The sequence below is a fragment of the Onychomys torridus genome, chromosome 2, assembly GCF_903995425.1.
Source record: "Onychomys torridus chromosome 2, mOncTor1.1, whole genome shotgun sequence".
Taxonomy (NCBI): domain Eukaryota; kingdom Metazoa; phylum Chordata; class Mammalia; order Rodentia; family Cricetidae; genus Onychomys; species Onychomys torridus.
In genome coordinates, this window is record NC_050444.1 from 126,547,721 (window position 1) to 126,566,800 (window position 19,080).

General features: G+C 35.3%; 1 protein-coding gene across 3 annotated transcripts in view; it reads left to right on the top strand.

Annotated features, from left to right (window-relative positions):
* Positions 1 to 19,080, top strand: part of Faf1 (Fas associated factor 1) — a 345,021-nt gene that overhangs the window by 214,937 nt on the left and 111,004 nt on the right. For all 3 annotated transcript variants that reach the window (XM_036177177.1, XM_036177179.1, XM_036177178.1), the window contains exons 10-12: positions 1,409 to 1,535; positions 2,475 to 2,538; positions 3,501 to 3,582. In XM_036177177.1, coding sequence (XP_036033070.1) covers positions 1,409 to 1,535; positions 2,475 to 2,538; positions 3,501 to 3,582 — 273 coding nt within the window. The remainder of the gene's footprint in view (positions 1 to 1,408; positions 1,536 to 2,474; positions 2,539 to 3,500; positions 3,583 to 19,080) is intronic.

A 19,080-nucleotide genomic window follows, 5' to 3' on the forward strand; every position in this document is an offset into this window, starting at 1 on the left:
AGGGCTTTTATAATGAATAGTAGAGTCCTAAGGTGTTTCAGCAGTATTCAGCTGTCAAAAGGATGCAAAGAGGAAGAGGTAGAGTGGCAACATTATTCAGTGGATAAAGGTGCTTGCTGCCTCACCTGGTGGCCTGAGTTTGATGCCTGGAATCCACATAGCAGAAGAAGGCCTGACTCCTGACCTTCACACACATGCAGTAGCACTTGAACGTATGCGTGTGCGCTTACACACACACACACACACACACACACACACACACACACACCTACCTTTTTTTTTTTTTTCCTGGTAAGCACTTATTCTTAAGTTATACTCTTCTTCACAGACTAAATAGTCACATATTTTCTGTATTTTTTAACTTAATTACATAGCATCATATTTTAGAAGGTAAAAATTCATTTATTGCCAGGTATGGTGGTGCACACCTTTAATTCCAGCACAGGAGGCAGGTGCAGGTGAATCTCTGTGAATTTGAAGCCAGCCTGGTCTACAAAGTGAGTTCTAGGACAGCCATTGCTGTTACCCAAAGAAACCTTACCTTGTAAAAAGAAATTCATTTACTAAATAGTGTTTGTGCGCCATTTGTTGAACATAGCATTGCCATTTAGACAGATGCTTTGCTTGGACCCTTATCTCAGCCAAGGTTTGAATATTTATTGAAACTCATAACCCAATTCAAAGGTTTTAAATCTTAACATTTTATAATACTATCTTAATCTAGAGAATAGCAACCAAGTTTGTATTTTGAAACTGATATTTTTAATACCTTAAACTTCAAGATGTTGCTAATAAAGTATTAGTAGGGTATGTTTATCAGTACCAGTAACATAGTAAATTCTCAATAAAAGTTTATTGAATTAAAACATGCTATTATAGTTCATGTCCAGTATGAAATTTACATTGACATTTCATAGATGTGTATTTTATGTATCTCCTAATGACACTATAAGGCTAAGACACTGATGTCTGTCTTACTGAGGTTTACCGCAGTAAAAAAAAAAAAAAATGACAAGCTTGAATGCTGTCTTGTTCCTGTTTGCCAGATATAGACAGTAGTGTTAGCTTTTTGAGAGACTCATAGCTTAAGTTTGTTTCTGATACTTTTAGTTGTATCTGTTTTCTAATTTATTGGGCGCTTACTTACATACTGTACACTAGAGATATCACAGGAATCTCTGTCTTTGTTGAGCTTATAACTGTCCTTCATTTTGTTAGTCTCCTGTGTTTGGACTACAGGTTTCATAACAAGTTTAGAAATATTTGCGAGCTTTAAATGAAAAATATTAAGCTTGACTTTAGTAGATGATTTCTTACTTGATAAAGTTTTTGTCTTATTGCAATTACATAACTTTAGAATTTTATATGTTATGGCAATCTGAATCTAATCGGGACTTTCCTTAAATAGCAAAGCACGGATGTTCATATGGTTAGTGATAGTGATGGAGATGACTTTGAAGATGCTTCAGAATTTGGAGTGGATGATGGAGAAGTATTTGGCATGGCATCCTCTGCCCTGAGAAAATCTCCAATGAGTGAGTATTTGTAACTTTTTGGGACCAGCATTACAATTCTCCCTTCTAGTATTAAACTTAGAAAGAATTGAGACTTAAAAATTCCTTCCTGACCTTTCAAGTTTTGAGAGGTAAAATATAACAGGTAGACATGCTTTATTAGAACCAGAGTCTTGAGTTTTAGTTTTACTAAGCCTCCACATTTCCAAAGCGCTAGTAAAGATGACCGAAAGTATATTTAGGATAACATTTCAGTGTATGATTAGTTCAGTTCTGTTTGCTTGTGTCTTAGAAGTTGGTTGACAAACAGCTGTACTTTTTGTTGCTAGTACTTGTTTCCCACTTGTCAGCAATGTCAGTGTGAAGGATAGTAAAATTACCTTGGTATTCATTGTTGGTATCCATTTTAAGAAGGAGAAAAAGTAGAATGTATGTGCCATCTTTCTTATTTTCACTTATGAGATGTATGTTGGAGAATAATAAAGGATGCTATATGCAAAGTGACTCCTAAAGCAAATCCGTAAGTGGCCTATTCACTCTGTAAATTTAGGGGGCTCCTTTTGACAGAAATTGATATGATATTTATATAAAGTTGGCATTTTTTCAGTTAGTGAATTTTTTAAAAGATTTTCAAATACTTATATAACTTAGTCACAAGATATCTATTTTAAGAAAATGTCAAAATCCTAATTGTCACTGACACATAATTTCGATGCATAACAGGATTGTATCTATTCATTGAGATTTTTTTAAAGATTCTTTTTATTCTGCTTGATAAAATCTTCTAATGTATGTTAAATTATCCCATCAGATATATCACAGAAGCTAAACTTAATTTTATTTCCTCTTTATTGATTAAATATATTTCTTATATGTGGGATTAGATGTTATGTGGTTTGTTTTTTGTGTCTATTTGTTTTGTTTTTTTTGTTTTTGTTTTTTCTTTTGTTTGTTTTTTAGTGCCAGAAAACGCAGAAAATGAAGGAGATGCCTTATTACAATTTACAGCAGAGTTTTCCTCAAGGTAGGGTTAGGATATTAACTATAAAATTGATGTTCTCTTATACTACTGTGATTTTTTTTGTGCAATTTTAATTTTATATATATATATATAGAGAGAGAGATAGATAGATAGCTATATCTGTCTATCTATCTATCTCTCTATATATATATCCTAGAGCATTCAAAGGATTTATTTATCAATCATACAGTATTAATAGAGAAACACATACTGTTCCTTGTGATATAACTAATAAACTATTTGTAGTAATGCAGAAATGTATTCAGTTTAATAATAGATAGATCACTCCTATACTGTCTTATGTTCCTCAAAGGACTAGGATATATCTATTATACTAGATTTTAGTATATCCTAGGAAAAACAAAAATCATTTACACAATATCAAATTAAAAGATAATTAAAATTTAAATGTAAGTGAAAATTTCTTTTAACTTTTGATTTTTGATTCTTTAGTATTTCTTTTAAGACCTTTAGAAAGTTCTTTACATATTTTGTAGTCTACTGAGGTGTTTAAAGAGACTTACTATTTAATTTTTAATTTGATATATATGATATTCCTATTTTCATGGTTTTTTTTTTCTGGCAATATTGTAATGTGGAAGAAGAATCAGTTTTCTATGGTAGAATTCCCAAATAATTGAGTTAAAGTGAGAAATAAATTAATGTAAGTCCAAAATCTGATGAAATTAAGTAGCCAAGAAGTACTTCTTGTGACATAGTTTCATAATAATTATTAAATTGATATTTGCTCATTGTTAAAAATTCCAGTTTTCTAGCATATTGGTACCAAACAAGAAGAATTTTTTAAATTTATAAATCTCATTCAGGCATTAAAAGAAGTACTTTGTTGTTTGTTTTTTTTCTAGATATTAGTTGCAACATTAGTTGCATCATTGATTCAATTTGTGAGACTTTCATATGAATTCCAAACATTTCTTTATTAATATACTTAATTTTTCCTATAGATATGGTGACTGCCATCCTGTATTTCTTATTGGCTCATTAGAAGCTGCTTTCCAAGAGGCCTTCTATGTGAAAGCCCGAGACGTAAGTCCAGTCTCATAGATTCTGATTCAGATTGTACTGTATTGGTTTACCACTTGGTGTCAGGCAATAATTATATTTCTTACAGTGTTCAGATTGAAGTCCTGATTTTGTTTCCATTCACCTACCAACCTTATTTTCACCAAGATGCTCCTTCCCATTGGTGCATTATATAATGCCACCTGTAGCTTTTGCAGAAGGACTTGTAACCTGGGGCATTAGGGGGTTGGTTGACATGTTTACAAGGAACCAGACTATATGTTTATATTGTTGTTGGTTATATGAGTGAAAATTTCCTGATAGAAATTTGTCTTCAGTCCTTTCCCAAAGTGCTTATTCACTTTAAGTAGTCCCAATTCATCTGTGAAAACTGCATTCTAACATCCCCAATGAATCACTAAAATCTTGTAGTACCAAGTATACAGGTTCAGCATCTCTAGCCTAAAAATCATAATCTAGATAGCTCCAAAGTACAAAACTGTTTCAAGCCACATGATCCTCAAACGCAGTGAATTTCCAATTATTTGAGTTAGGGACATTCAAACAATAAAGATTATTCAAATATTCCAAAATCTGAAAGAACTCAAAATATGCCACCACACTTTTATCCCAATCACTTTGCATAGTAGCTACTTATACATTCAGTTCTTTGGTGAGATGGCAGGTTGTTTGGAGGTGGCAGTCGGGTGGGGGTGGGGGTTGGGGGTTGTTCTTGTTTTGCCATGGAGTTTTTATTTGTGTTTTGAGGATTTGAGGGATTTTGTTTGTTTTTGCTATACTGTGAATTGAGCTTACTTCCTGTATACTAAGCAAGAGTTCTATGACTGTGCTGTAGCCTCAGCAACACCCATCCCTTTAACTTTTAACTTGAAGGCTCTCACTAAACTACCAAACTGCCCTCAACTTACTCTTGTGGTCTAAGCTGGCCTTAAACCAGTTTCTCCCGCCCCCATTTAATTCTAATTTATAAATATCTTAGGAATCCTAAGAAATTAAAACAACTAATAAGAATTGGAGAGATAGCTCCACAGGTAATGTATACAGACAGCTCTTGCAGAAGAGTAGAGTTTGGGTCCCTGCACCATATTAGATGCCTTTCAACTAATGAAAAAATAAAACAATTACAGCAATATTCTGCAATATAAGTTAGGTAAATGTATGTTTTTCCTCTCAAAATATTTTTATGTGTTCACCTCTTTACTTAAAGGATACACTTTATAACATATTTTTACAAGCAGCATCTTTACTCTTGCTCTTTAGGGATCATCATGAAATAAAATAAGGGTTACTTGAAGACAAGCACTGCAATGTAATGACAGTCCAGCTTCTGACCAAGATAGCTGTTAAATTACCAGTGGGTAGGCACTATATGCAATACATGGATACTCTGGACAAAGAGATGATCCAGAGAGTCCCCTCTCTCTGCCTTCCTGTCACAGGGATTCCAGGCTAAGTCCCCAGCATTTTTACAGAATGCCAGGGATCAAACTCATATTCACACAACCATCTCCCCAGCTTCGATCAGTACATTTTTATGATGAATTTTTATTTTAATTTCTCAGATTAAAAATGGAAAATACTAAGTGGAGCAGAAAATAATGAAAACTGCATTATTTAGAGCTAAGGATGTAACTTACTTGTAGAGTATGTGCTTAGCATATATGAAGTCCTGGTTTTGATGCCTAGCCCATTCATACGAAACATTATTTTAATCAACAAATAATTAAAATGTCATGCAGACTCTTATTATTTTTAACAATTAAGCTTTTGGAGTTTAAAAATTTAAACTTCACAGAAACATTTAGGATATCTTATATATTTGTTAGGTTTTGATGAAACCATTTCAAACCAAATAATTCCCCTAAGAACTTAATGCATTTTGCAAAACAGTGAGACTCTCCTGCTTAACCATATGGTTATCACTTAAAATAAGACTAATAATAATTCCAAATTTTCAGTCCCCTAGTAAGCATAGATACTTTCTCAGTTTCATTTCACGTTTCTGTGTATACCTAACATATTATGGCTTTAAATGCAGATGCTTAAATATGGTGTTTATTGCCAACAAAAGAACTTTTATTAAATTGTCATGTAGATTGATTCAAACTGATAATCCCTGGAGGAATATAAGCTCTTGTTTATTAACTCCTGGATATTCTAATGAAACAATTGATCATTTGCTTTTATTAGTGTCTAGGTTTTAGCAGTGGCAAATCATTGAAACAGAATATATGTTTTGCTTCTTAGAATCATATCAGAATTTACTCACGTCTCACGACTGCTAAATTGTCTTTATTCTTTCCTTCTTACTCAACCAGGTCTTTTTTCTTTGTTCACTTTCCTTTTCCAATGTGTAGTTAATGGATAGTTTATTACATTTCTTGGAGCTAAAGAAAAACCACATGGTGGTCAAATTGTTCAAAACAATCTAAGTCAGTACATTTTTTACAGTCATCAAATAAGTTTTATTTTGGGGGGTGGCAGGAAGCCTAGACTTGTTTTGAACTCCCAATCATCCTGCTTCCACCTCCCACGTGCTAAGAGTTCAGGCAGATGCCACTATGCCCAACTTATTTGTTGAGTACAATATGGGAATAGTAATACTGCTTCATATTTCTGTGATATTAGTATAAGTCATTTTCCTGAACACTGTAATAAACTAGTGAGATGGAGACATTTAATATTTATATTCCCATTTTAAAGATGAGGAAACTCAGAAAAAATGGTCTGGCTTTTCCAGAACTACATCAGTAGTAAATAGTGGAAGCCAAATGAGTTCATGCATTCCAACACAAACAAGTAGGGTTTGTGTTGTCCCCCACGTGCAGACACCTCTGCTTTCTACTGCATTGTAGGACTCAGGTACGGAAGTCCACCTCTTTTTCAGATTTCACATCTCCAAGTTAGGACAAATTGTTTATTTTAATTTCTCAATCATTTTTAAGAAAACAATTTGCTATTGTTCGGACATTTTAAAGCAAGTGTGACTTTTAGTTACTGTGGCACTTTGCCTAAATTTCTTTCATCTTAAATATCATGTTTAATTTAAACTTAGAAGGCACATTAATTTTACCAGGGTAACAGATGAGCCTCAAGCAGCAGCTTTCTTCACTTGAATTGAGAAATTGAGTTCCACGAGTAAATAAAAACAAGATTGGAGGTTTAAATCCTCTACTAGGCTTTTTGAACTTATATACTCATTAAATGTTTATTGGAGTGGTGGGATTACAAAGGATTTAGGGAGCTTCATCAACTGGTATATAGTTAATCACTAAGTAAAACACTACATTTGATAAAGTGTTTCTCACGATGCCACATTCAATCCATCTTAATGAAAACTGCTTTCAGCTGATTTCATTTGAGAGCACTTGTTGGTGAGAGTGCTCATGGTTCTTCTGCCTATTCTTGAGGACTTTAGTACTGGCTAATAAAGCACATCCAGTTTATTGTGAATTCTTACATTTCTTCTGACTTCTGATAATGCCTTCATCAGTTTTATAACCTTTCTTGCTTTTAAATATGAAAGACGATCATTCAGTTAAGAGTTATAAGTATTTATCACATGTCTACTTAGTGTGTGGTATACATAGATTTCCTTGCTCTAATAATTCAGAGGCTAGCCAGTAAGTTAAGACAATATAAATAGATCTGTATTGTATAATGTTACTTAGAAACAATGAGAACAGTTACCTCTGAGATATCTCTAATCTGATTCTTAAGAGTTAGTGCGATGGTACACTCACATTGTAACCCAGGCAGGCCTCACACTTGAGAGCCTCCTACTTTGGCTGAGATTGCAGCCATGTGGCAGTACACCCAGCTCTGACTAGAATCTTAGAATAAAAAAATACTTGGGCAGGTAACAGTATTCTGGAAAGTTATACCAGCTGGGTAGTGGTGGCATACACCTTTAATCCCAGCACTTGGAAGGCAGAGGCAGGTGTGGATCTCTGTGAGTTCGAGGACAGCCTGGTCTACAGAGTGTCTTCGAGGACAGCCAGAGCTACTTAGCGAAACCCTGTCTTGAAAAAAACAAAAACAAAAATTTATGCCAATAGAAGATTAAAATGAGAAAACAATAACCAACTTGATGTTACTGGGACAAAAAAACAAAGTCTTAGTTAGAGTTACATTGCAGGTATAAAACTGGGAAGATCAGTGGAATCAGTATTAATGAAGTTTTCCAAAGAGTTACTACTTGACCGCTCCATAATAATTTTGGGAGTTTTTGATGATTCTCCTTATAACTCCCTATCTCTTCTTCTGCTACCCTTGATTAGTTTTCTTATATTATACCACAAAATGTACCCTGAAGAATGACTGGAGATTTGTAGTAACTAAAAAACCAACAATAAAACCCCTTGCCTGAGTTATCTCCCAGGTGAAGGATTGTTGCTTCCAAACCCTGAGAGAGTAGCTTTTGATATCAGTGATCTTGTTGCAGTCTCTAAATCTGACTTTACACCCAGGACTTTTTCTAAATATTATTGCTCATTTAAGGAATCTAGTGCCCAGGTTCCTGTCTTTACTTAGTAGTTCTGTTGCCCCAAAGAACAGACTAGAGCCTGTCTCTGAACTGAAGAGCCACAGAATGATGATGACGATTTCTACTTTATGTAGTGGCTTGAGAATTAATTTGAATGCTATCCACAACTACCAGGACCATGGTTAAGCAGTTTGTGATAAATTTGAAAAAAGTTTGAACAATAACAAAACCAGTTTTCTTATTGACTCTGACATATTTCTGAAAGTAACTTCAGGGCTTTGAGAGCCCCTGTAAAAACCCAGCCTCAAGTTGAATATTTCCCATTAGCTGTAGCCGAAGTTTTTCTGTGTCCTGACCTGCTGGCAGTTGGGACTAATCTCTTCTACTTGCGTCCCTCAAGTAAACACACAGAGACTCATATTACTTATAAACTGTATGGCTGTGGCAGGCTGCTTGCTATCTGTTATTATATCTTAAATTAACCCATTTCTATTAATCTATACCTTGCCATGTGGCTCGTGGCTTACTGGTATCTTACATTATGCATCTCCAAGCATCTCTCTGCCTCAGCCTTCACCTCCCAGAATTCTCCTCTCTCCTTGTTCTGCCTACAATATCCTTCCTACCTGGCTACTGGCCAATCAGCATTTTATTTATCAATCAATCATAGCAACATATATTCACAGGATACAGGACATCCCACAACAATTACCAGGGCTTCTTTATCTCTTTTTATTATATTTAATTTCAAGAATTGGCTAATCTTTAGGTGCTACCATTTCTACTACCTCCATTTGAAAGAAATCTAAATGCCATCATTGATTAGTGTCTTTTAAAAAAAAATTCTGCATAGTTCTGAGGTTACAGCTTTAGTTAGTGAGTATTCCACATCCTATCATTGAAAAAACCAAGAAAACTGGCTTATTAATGCTTTGAAAAATAGGTCTAGTCTACCTGTTTAGTTTAGTTTTTTTTTCTATTGAAGTTTTTAAATTTCTGTTTACTTCCTTAAAGGCAGGGCAGTGCCTTAGATGCCAATTTTAAATGAGAAGATAGCATCCTGCCCACTTATAATGCTGATATAATTTTTTTAGAAAAATGTACTCTCATTATATAAATACTTTTTGGTACATATAATAATCATAGATTCATTTTAATTAGAAATAAAAGTTAATATGTAATTGTGAACCTGGAAATAGCAACTATTAAATATGCTTACTTTTGAAAAGTTATCGTTAAAAATCTGTAAATCTGTATTAGGACTGAAAGGATGGTTCAGTTGATAAATTCTTGCTGGGAAAGCTTGAGAACCTGAGCTCACATCTCAAGCACCCACATAAAAACCAGGCACTACAGTGTCATCTGTAATTCCGGCAGTGACGAGGTGGTAACAGGTGGATTAGACAGCTTGCAGTGAGCTCCAAATTAAGTGAGAGACCCTGTCCTAAGAATTAAGGTGGAGAGTGATTGACATTGACATCAACAAAATAGAAGACACCAACTCTATATACATATGTGTGTGCATATCCATAAATAAAAATACACACACACACACACACACACACACACACACACACACAGCTGTTGTGTGCTTGGCATGGTAGTACATGCTTTTTTTAATCCTAGCACTCCAGAGGCAAAGACAGAAGCAGGCAGAGCTCTGTGAGTTCAAGGCTACCTGGCCCTACATATTAGGTTGCAGGCCATGATGAATGTGGTTCTAAAAGACAAGTCTGTAGTGCTAAGCACTTACAAAAAGAAAAAAGTGATCTCATACTAGCAACTTAATAGCACAACTGAAAGCTCTAGAACAAAAAGAAGTCACATGCAAAAGGAGTAGAAAGTAAGAAATTTTCTAACTTGGGCTAAAATCAATAAAGTAGAAACAAACAAAAATGCATAGAATCAATGAAACAAGGAGTTGCTTCTTTGAGAAAATCAACAAGATTGGCAAAATCCTTATTCAAGTTAAGTAAAAGGTAGAGAGAGAATATCCAAACTAACAAAATTAGCAACAAAAAGGAAGACATAACTAACAACAAACACTAAGGGAATCTGAGAATCAGAAGGATGTATTTTAAAAACTTGTATTGCACCAAGTTAGAAAATCTAAAATAAATGGATAATTTTTCAATACATACCACTTACCAAAGTTAAATAAAGATCAGATAAGCAATTTAAACAGACGTAAACCCCTAGTGAAATAAAAGTGATAATGAAAAGTCTACCAACCAAAAAGAACCCAGGGCCAGATAGTTTTAGTGCAGAATTCTACCAGATTTACAAAGAAGAGTTGATGCCAATAAGCCTCAAACTATTACACAAAATAGAAACAGAAGGAGCATTGTCCTATTCATTTTATGATGCCACAGTTACCCTGATAACCCAAACCACATAAAGACCCAACAAAGAGAATTGTAGACCAGTTTTCTCTTAGGAACATAGATGCAAAAATATTCAATAAAATACTTGCAAACCAAATCCAACAACACATCAAAAGATCATCCACCATGATCAAGTAGGCTTCATCCCAGAGAGTCAGGGATGGTTAAACATATATAAATCAATTAATGTAACCTTCCATATAAATGTACTAAAAGATAAAAAATACACGATCCTCTCATTATATGTAGAAACGGCCTTTGACAAGATCCAATTTTCCTTTATTGATAAAAATAAGGAGGGGGCATGTTTAAGGGCTGGTGCTGTCGTGCATGTCTGTAATCCTAGTTCTTGGGAGGTGGAGACAGGAAGATTAGGAGTTCAGGGTCATACTAAAATACATAGTGAGTTTAAAAATAGCCTTGCATACATGAGAGTTTAATCTTAAAAAACAAAAACACAGAAGCTAACATTTGCGGTTCTGTAATTAGCTTGTTTTTTTTTTCTTTACTAAACAGTGTTAGCACCATTTAGAATATGCCACCAATTCTTAGTTATCAATTGTAATTAAAACTTTAATCATCTGAGTGCTCATATTACAGTTAGTATTTAAATTATTCAAAACTACATTGGCTTTATGGCATGCTTGTTTAACACTTTCTTCCTAGTTTATTGTGATTTCATCATCTTTGATTTAGTTTGCTTTCAGTAGGTGGGCATTAAAGGTATCGGGCAGATTTGAATTTGAAACTAATGTATATGCCTTCCTTTTATTTTCTTTGAATTTCACCTGAAAATACTTTGGTAATGAACCTATCCTGATACTATGAATCTGTTTCCTTAATAATGGGCAAGTTGTCTGAATATAATGTTAGTAAAGATCTGTTAATTTGTTCAGTTAGTCATAGGTAAAAGTAAGAGAGCAGTAGGGCTAAAACAGATGCTTAGGGAGCTAGGTCATAGAAATCCAAGAACACCAGCAAAAAAGTTGTTATTGCTGTTACTTTTGTTACGTAGTGGTTCATTATTGAAAGATTTTGAAGAGGAAGGTATCACTGTTGGCGCTATAATACAGGAATGAGTGATATAGTAGCAGTTTGTAGGAGAGACTAGAGAGAAATGGGAGGCAAGGATACTAAGGTTTGTATGTGTATATATACAGTGACTTAAAACCATGGTACAGTAATAGTGCCATGTAGTTCACAAACTTTCTGGCTCAAAATTTCACAGATGTTCTCTTCTGTGTCATTCCATATACATGCATCATGTAATAGACACAAATTGCTGATTTCTTTGAAATGTATACTTATGAAGAAATCGAAAAGTTGAACAAGAAAAAGAAAATTGTAGTAGAGACAAACAATATGAATAAAAAGGCACTTTACAGAAAATAAAAGAGATAACCAATAAAATAAGAAAAGATACTTCTCATTTTTGAATAATACAAAAACAGATTAAAATCATTCTACTATACTGTTTTCTCTTGTGGTAGTAAAAATATTTTGATGTGTATACTTATGAAAAAAAGAAGTAAACAAAATGTTCATTAAAGCTTTTTTATTTTCCCTCTGGAGCTGAGGATCGAACCCAGGGTGCTCTACCACTGAGCTAAATCACCAACCCTTGGTTTTTTTTGTTGTTGTTGTTTTTTGTTTTTTGAGACAGGGTTTCTCTGTGTGTAGCTTTGCGCCTTTTCTGAAACTCACTTGGTAGCCCAGGCTAGCCTCGAACTCACAGAGATCTGCCTGGCTCTGCCTCCCGAGTGCTGGGATTAAAAGCATGCGCCACCACCGCCCGACTTAAATCTTTTTTTAATATAAAAAAATGGAAATATCTGATATGCCCATCAATAAAAACTAATTTTACATTTCTATAGTGAAATACTGAATAAAGCTCATTTATAGATATTGATGTAAAAGGATGTTCAAGATACAGTAAGTGAAAAAAGCAAGGGGCATAATAGCATATATATTGTGGCTGTTTCATGCTTCAAAAATTACAATTGTGCATAATTGGTAGGTAAATAGATGAAAAATGTTCAAAAGAGAGAGAACTAGTACTGGCAAGCCATTTTCTATGATCCGGTTCACATATTGATTCTAAAATATAAATCTGTCAGCCATGGCATTTCTGTAGATGCACACTTGACTGTTACAGTATTCCAAACCCCACTGGGCAATCTTCTCTGGATAGATTGACTGGTTCACATGCTAATAAGAAAAATTCTTCCTACTTCATTGCATGAAAAATAAATGCTAAAGTCATCCCAAGCAATAACCTCTGTGCCTTCTTTGTGTTCCTGCTTGACCTTCTGCAAATGGACTCCTTTTTACTAACTAGCTATATAGTGGAGCTTCCTCAATGAGCAGTCAGCCCATTCCCTAAGTGTAAAGCACATACTAGCAGATTTTGAGAATCTTTCTACTAGACAAAGAACTAACCCATAAATGTGTAACTTGTCTTCATATTTCATAGATTTAATAATATAGTTTGATAGACTCATCATTTTCCTCAATGACTAAAGCCTTTTGTGTGTGTGTGTGTGTGTGTGTGTGTGTGTGTGTGTGTGTGTGTGTGTGTAAAAATTAGGATAGGCCTTTGTTGTTTGAAACTGAAAGATGAACAGTAATAATGAAATAGCACCCGGATTTCTCTTTCTTTCTCTAAGTCTATGAGTCTTCTGTCTGATCCTGGTATGGCACATCACAGAATCTGAAACTCAGTTCTATCTTTTTTTTTACTACCAAGATTCAGGTTATGTCATCATTCAGGATGACTGCTGGGACTCCAGCTAATACTTCTCCTTAAATTGTTCAGAATTTACATAGCCACATGTGCTAAATAAATAAACAAACAAATAAGGAAAACTTATTTTTTTAGTTATCAGGCATTGACTTAAAATAAAACAAACAAAAAAAATCAAGAGATTCTTCATTAAGAAAAGATGGAAACATTTAAGACCTATTGACAGTCTCTACAATGTATATTCAGTATGTGACTCAGAGTTATAGTGAGCCAGGCATTTCAGTGCATACCTGTAATCCTACTATTCAGAGGCAGGAAACTCATGAGTTCAAGTACAGCCTGAGCTACATAGTTAGACTCTACCTTGCAAAGCAAAATCAAAGGGGGAGTAGAGGCAGGAGGCTTGGGGATACAGCTCCCTGGTAGAGCACTTACTTAGCATGTATGAGGCCCCAGGCTTAACCTTTTCTTTATTGAAATTAGTTATTACAGTTCACTGTACTTCAATTCAGCTCATCTTTATAATTCACAATATCACCCTTTGAAATCTCTCTGCCAAACAGTGCTTGATGGTATTGTAGCTTAAAATCTACTGAACATATTTGTGCACAAATCATTGTAATTCCTTTGATTTTCAGCAAGAATGCATTATTAATATATTTTAATGAGGAATTAATTGTTAATTTATCTTCAGCTCCTCACTGCTGTCATTTGTCCATCCTTTTGAACGTTGAAATAAATGAAATAGGTGGACTATGGGCTATGAGTTCTGCCCTTTCCCCAACCCCTGTGGTAGATGCAGGGGATCTTTGCTCCTACCTTTGAAAATATGTATGTCACAGTCATATTATACTGACTACTTATCAGACCATTATTAATTAGAGATAGTGTTAATCCTCTCAAAAGGTAGTATCAGATCAGAAAAATCCTGCTTGCCCTTATGAGTGTGGATGTGTGGGTGGTATTAGGATCAAACAGGGCCTCATTCATGCTAACAGACAGACACTCTACCACAGAGCCATAGCTTCAGTACTTTTAAGAGGTTCTTTTTCCAGTCCTTGGTACTGTTTCCCAGTGTTCACTTTGTAATACTGATAAGTTCTTTGATGTGGCCTAAACTATGTAGTTCTCGTTTCTGTGCTTCCTCCCCTAACCTGGCATGTTCCCTGAAGCATACCTACTTCTCTATAGTTTACTGGTAAGAGCTAGACATTTGAGCCCCTAATTTCCTTATTTAAAGTACTTCAGTCACATGTTGGCCTTAAGCCACGATAATTCATGGCCTAAGTATTAAGTGTGAGCAATGGAAACTGATGAAAATCTACACCTGATGAACATTTGTCAGCTTATTTTATAAAGACAATTTGGGTTTACTTTACCCCCTACTCCTCAACTCATCCACTGCTTTTTGATTTCCATATGACAGCTCCCTGTGTGAAATTCAAAAACATCTGTCTTTAGCATTTCAGAATGCTATTTTAACATCTACTTAAGGGGTTGAGAAAAAGAAAGCATTATTTTGTCATTTCTTCATCTTAGGTAGCTATTTTCTTTTGAAACTTGTAGAGTTTGGTTCCTGCCTATTGGTCTCTGAATTCATCTCTAAAATCATCTTTGAGATGAAGAAGGAAATCTGTTTCACAATACAATCTGTTCATGGCTCTTGAATCTTTTTGTGCTTGCTTGCTTGCTTGCTTGCTTGGTTATTTGTTTCTTTTTGTGGCAGGGTTTCATATAACTGAGGCTGAGGCTGACCTTAACCTTGCTGGATAGTTGGGGCTGGCCTTAAATTCTGGTCCTTCTCCCTTCAGCTCCCAGGTGTTGGACTTACAGTTCTCCACCACCTTGCCTAGCTGATTGTTGGAGCTGGAGGGAAAGAATTTGGTAGAGGCTTGAGGGAGCAAAGTGAAGGGAGAAATTGGTGTAATCATCCTTTAATTTAAAAATATGTAAATAATAATAAATAAAAATGTGAGCTCTGTGAGGGGTTAAATTGTTGTCATTAATGCCCAGATCAAGACAGAGCATCTAAGTATACAATAAATATTTGATGAATAAATAATTGAATTGAAGTTAAGAAAGAAAAAAAAAACTAGCTAAGAGTTCTTGACAACTGGGATTTGGCACTAATAGACATTTGCCACACTTCTTTCTTTGATTTTTCCTTCATTTTTCTACTTTTCCTTTATCATGTAATCTTAAATTTCAGCTTTCATAATTTCAGCTCAAGTGTCATCATTATGATAAATTAGCTAATCTGATGTTTATGGTTTAAAAGTATTCAGTTGTTCTCATAGCCATTGATTTCCTAGATTAGGTACTGGGATGGTTAATATTGTGAACATAGTATGGTTTAGAATCACCTAAAACGCAAGGCTCTGGGCCTATCCGTGAGGAAGTATTTAGATTTTGTTTGTTGAGGGAGGAACCATTCCATGGGCTAAGGACCTCGACTTGATGGAAGAGAAGAAAGTGAGCTGAGCGTGATTATTCATCAGTTTCCTGGTAGTGGATAAGTGTTCTCAGCTGCCATGTCTTTTCATGTGATGAGCTTGTATGTATCTTCTAGAAGTATAAGCATCCCTTGTGCTGCTGCTTCTCAGATCAGAGTAACAAGTGACTAATTAAACCTCCTTACTATTAGCAGTGGGGAAAAGTAGTGGATTCTGGTACCCTGGAGACATGACACCCAAAAGAGAAAAATTAATTCTTCTAAAATCCACACAGCTGGGAAGTAGCAAAGTAGGAATTTAAATCGAATTTGACTCCTTGCTGCCTTTCTCCTGCTTTTACCGTGTACTTAAGATTTCATTAAGTTGGATACTGGATTAGGACTGTGAGCATCCACATGCAAGAATACCACCGTGGTTTGGGATAGTGGCACACACTCATAATCCAAGTACTCTAGGTAGGAGAATTAGGACTTCAAGATCATCCTCCACTGTGTAGAAGTTCAAGGCCGACCTGATCTACATGAAACTGTCTCAGAATAGCAGAAAATGGGGTTTAACGGGTACACTTGCATACAGGCTTCATTCACAACCTGAATTAAACCCTTGAATCCAACAAGGTGGAAGGAAAGAACTGACTCCTGAGAGTTGTCTTCTAGCTTCCTCATAAGGGATGTAGAACATATGCACCTCTTACACACACACACACACACACACACACACACACACACACACACAGTAATGAGATAAATTAAATAATCAAAAAGCCAAGGACTAAAATAAGACAACTACAAAAGAACTGTTTGGAAATAATTGAGAAAATTTGAATATGTATTCTATTTTAGATATTAGTATAGCAATAATAAATTATTTGGTATAATGAAGATATAAGCAGATGTCTTACTCTATCAATTGTGTCAATAAATTACCCATAAACTTAAAAGAGGTCATAATAATTTAGAAATGGGAAGGAGACAAATAGAGGCAGTGATCATGTTCCACAAAGGAAATTATTTCACACTGTAATTTCTTACACTGAAAAAAAGCCAATATTTCTCCAAATTATTTGTCATATCAACATTAACATCACTGAATGAACACAGATTATATGTGCTATGGTATTTGAAAACAAGCTCTTCAAATAGTTCATTAGCATATTCCTTCTCTTCCTGAATGTTTGCTCTCTTCTGGCTTTTGAGATATAGCTTGCTACTTCTTGTTCGTTCTCTCTCTCTCTCTCTCTCTCTCTCTCTCTCTCTCTCTCTCTCTCTCTGCCTTTATCTCTCTGTCTCCTTTTCTTTCCTTTCCCTTTTTCTTTCCCTTTTTCTTTTCTCTTCTCTTCTCTTCTCTTCTCTTCTCTTCTCTTCTCTTGTCTTCTCTTCTCTTCTCTTCTCTTCTCTTCTCTATTTTCTTTTGTTTTCAAGACATGGTCTCATATAACTCAGACTGGCTTTGCAATTGAGATGTAGTTAAGGATCTTCTCTTGATATGTAGTTAAGGACTTCTAACTCCTAATCCTCTTGTCTCTGCTTCCCAAGTGCTAGGATTACAGACTTGAACCACCATACCTGGTTTATGCAGTGCTCAGGATTGAACTCTGGACTTTAGTCATGGAAAAAAAAACAATCTACCAACTGAATCACACTCCAGCCTCTTCTTTCCATTCTAAAGTTCTGTAGTTCTGTGACACTAGGTGTTAAAATTTGGTAGCCACTGTAGCCCAAAGTCAAGTCACATGGGTTACTGTTGACTGGGTAATTTCTGAGCATTGGCCTAATACCTTAGCTTCTAGATTTGAAGATGCTTGACACTGAAGGCATAGTTAGCATCTCAGAATCTATTGCTAGAAGGAAAAATCAAAAGAGCTGCTTAATCTATAGACCATTTTTATGGCTATCATTTTCCTAGGAATTGCTTTCAAATGTTGTGTTGATAGTTCTGGAATATTTGTCTTAATAGTACCTTTTTATTTAGCAGATGCTACAGGTTCACTACAGTAAATAAATACCTGACATGCTTTATCTAAAATCTTTAAAGTTTGTCTTGCCTCATGGTCGTAAGGTTGGTAGGAGATAGAACTAGGATTAGACCAGGGTGTTCTGCTGTTTTAAGCCTTGGAAACTTTCTTATATTGTTACCCAAACAAACTATAAATTGATAGTCAAGGCTTAATGCAGCACAGTTGCACATTTATCTCACCCATATATCCTCTTCTTCCCCAATTCTGTAAGGCAAGGGAATTTTGTGGTATGAATTTTATACTCTCAATGTCTAACATGTGACACTCTATAAATGTTATTGGATCAAATTACGAATGGGCCAAAGGAAAAACAGGTTATAGTAATGGAAGAACACAACTTTTTCTTAGGCTTTTTCTGTGTACCTGAGGCCCTTTCTTCACAAATGTAGTTTTCTGATTACTTTGCGGTTTCTTCTCTCCTAAATTGGTTGATTTGCTAAACTCAGTTCTCTGTTTAGACCGTTGCTTAATTGAGCTCAGCAGGAGAATCAGAAGCCTGAGCCTGGAGTTTATCTTTGCCTATAATTTAATCTGATTTTTATGTCCCACATTAAGAGTATGTTCTGCTTACTTACTGTCATTGTAGCAGGAAAACAAAATTTGCGTTGAAAAGTTACCATGTAAGAGGAGCAAGGCTGAGATTATTCAACCTCCTCTTTAAAGCTACTCTGAGTGTCTCTTTGGATACTCTTTTTATCATCTTTCTCACATTCCACTTAGGACTTAAAGTGGGAATTTTTAAGTGTGTTTTCCTGGCATCTTGTGTTTAACAGTGTCAGGGGTTTGTGTCCCTGGAACGAAAACTGTTTCTCCAGAGCCTTTTTTCTCCCAGCTTCCAGTGAAAAGAGGAACACAGTGAGCCAGTGGCTTTCCACAAAGCAATGCCACCACAAAGGAAAGATTAAGGGTTTAGAGAGAGGTCAATGTGGGTTTTTCTCTAACTAAACACTTTCCTAAAGTTTCCTTGTGGAAAAATAATGAAGTCATCTCAGAGTTTTTAAAGAATTTTTATTTCTTTTTCATCGTCTGCATTCGCTTGTCTTCTCAGCATGGATGTTTAATCTTCCTAGGCTTTGTGAACTGGCCCAAATGAATAAGTGCTGAGCTGTCTCTCTAGGAGCTAGAAGCTTATTCTAAGGGCCTAATCACTGAGTAAACACATCTTTGCCCTCCCTCTCACAACTGCGATATAATAGTCGAGATTCTAGCACAGTAACCTGGATATTGCAGGGACCCATGCTTTGAAATGCAGAATGCCTGATCCTCCAAAACAGACAGTGCCTGGTCTCTGCCTGCCTCTTTCTTCTTTTTAAAATTAAATATTGCCAAAGAGATGCTTTTTTTATTGCTTGATATTGTGCATTTGTGCCCTGGATTTCCAAGTTTAGTTTCAGTCAATACTATCAGCTGCACTTATA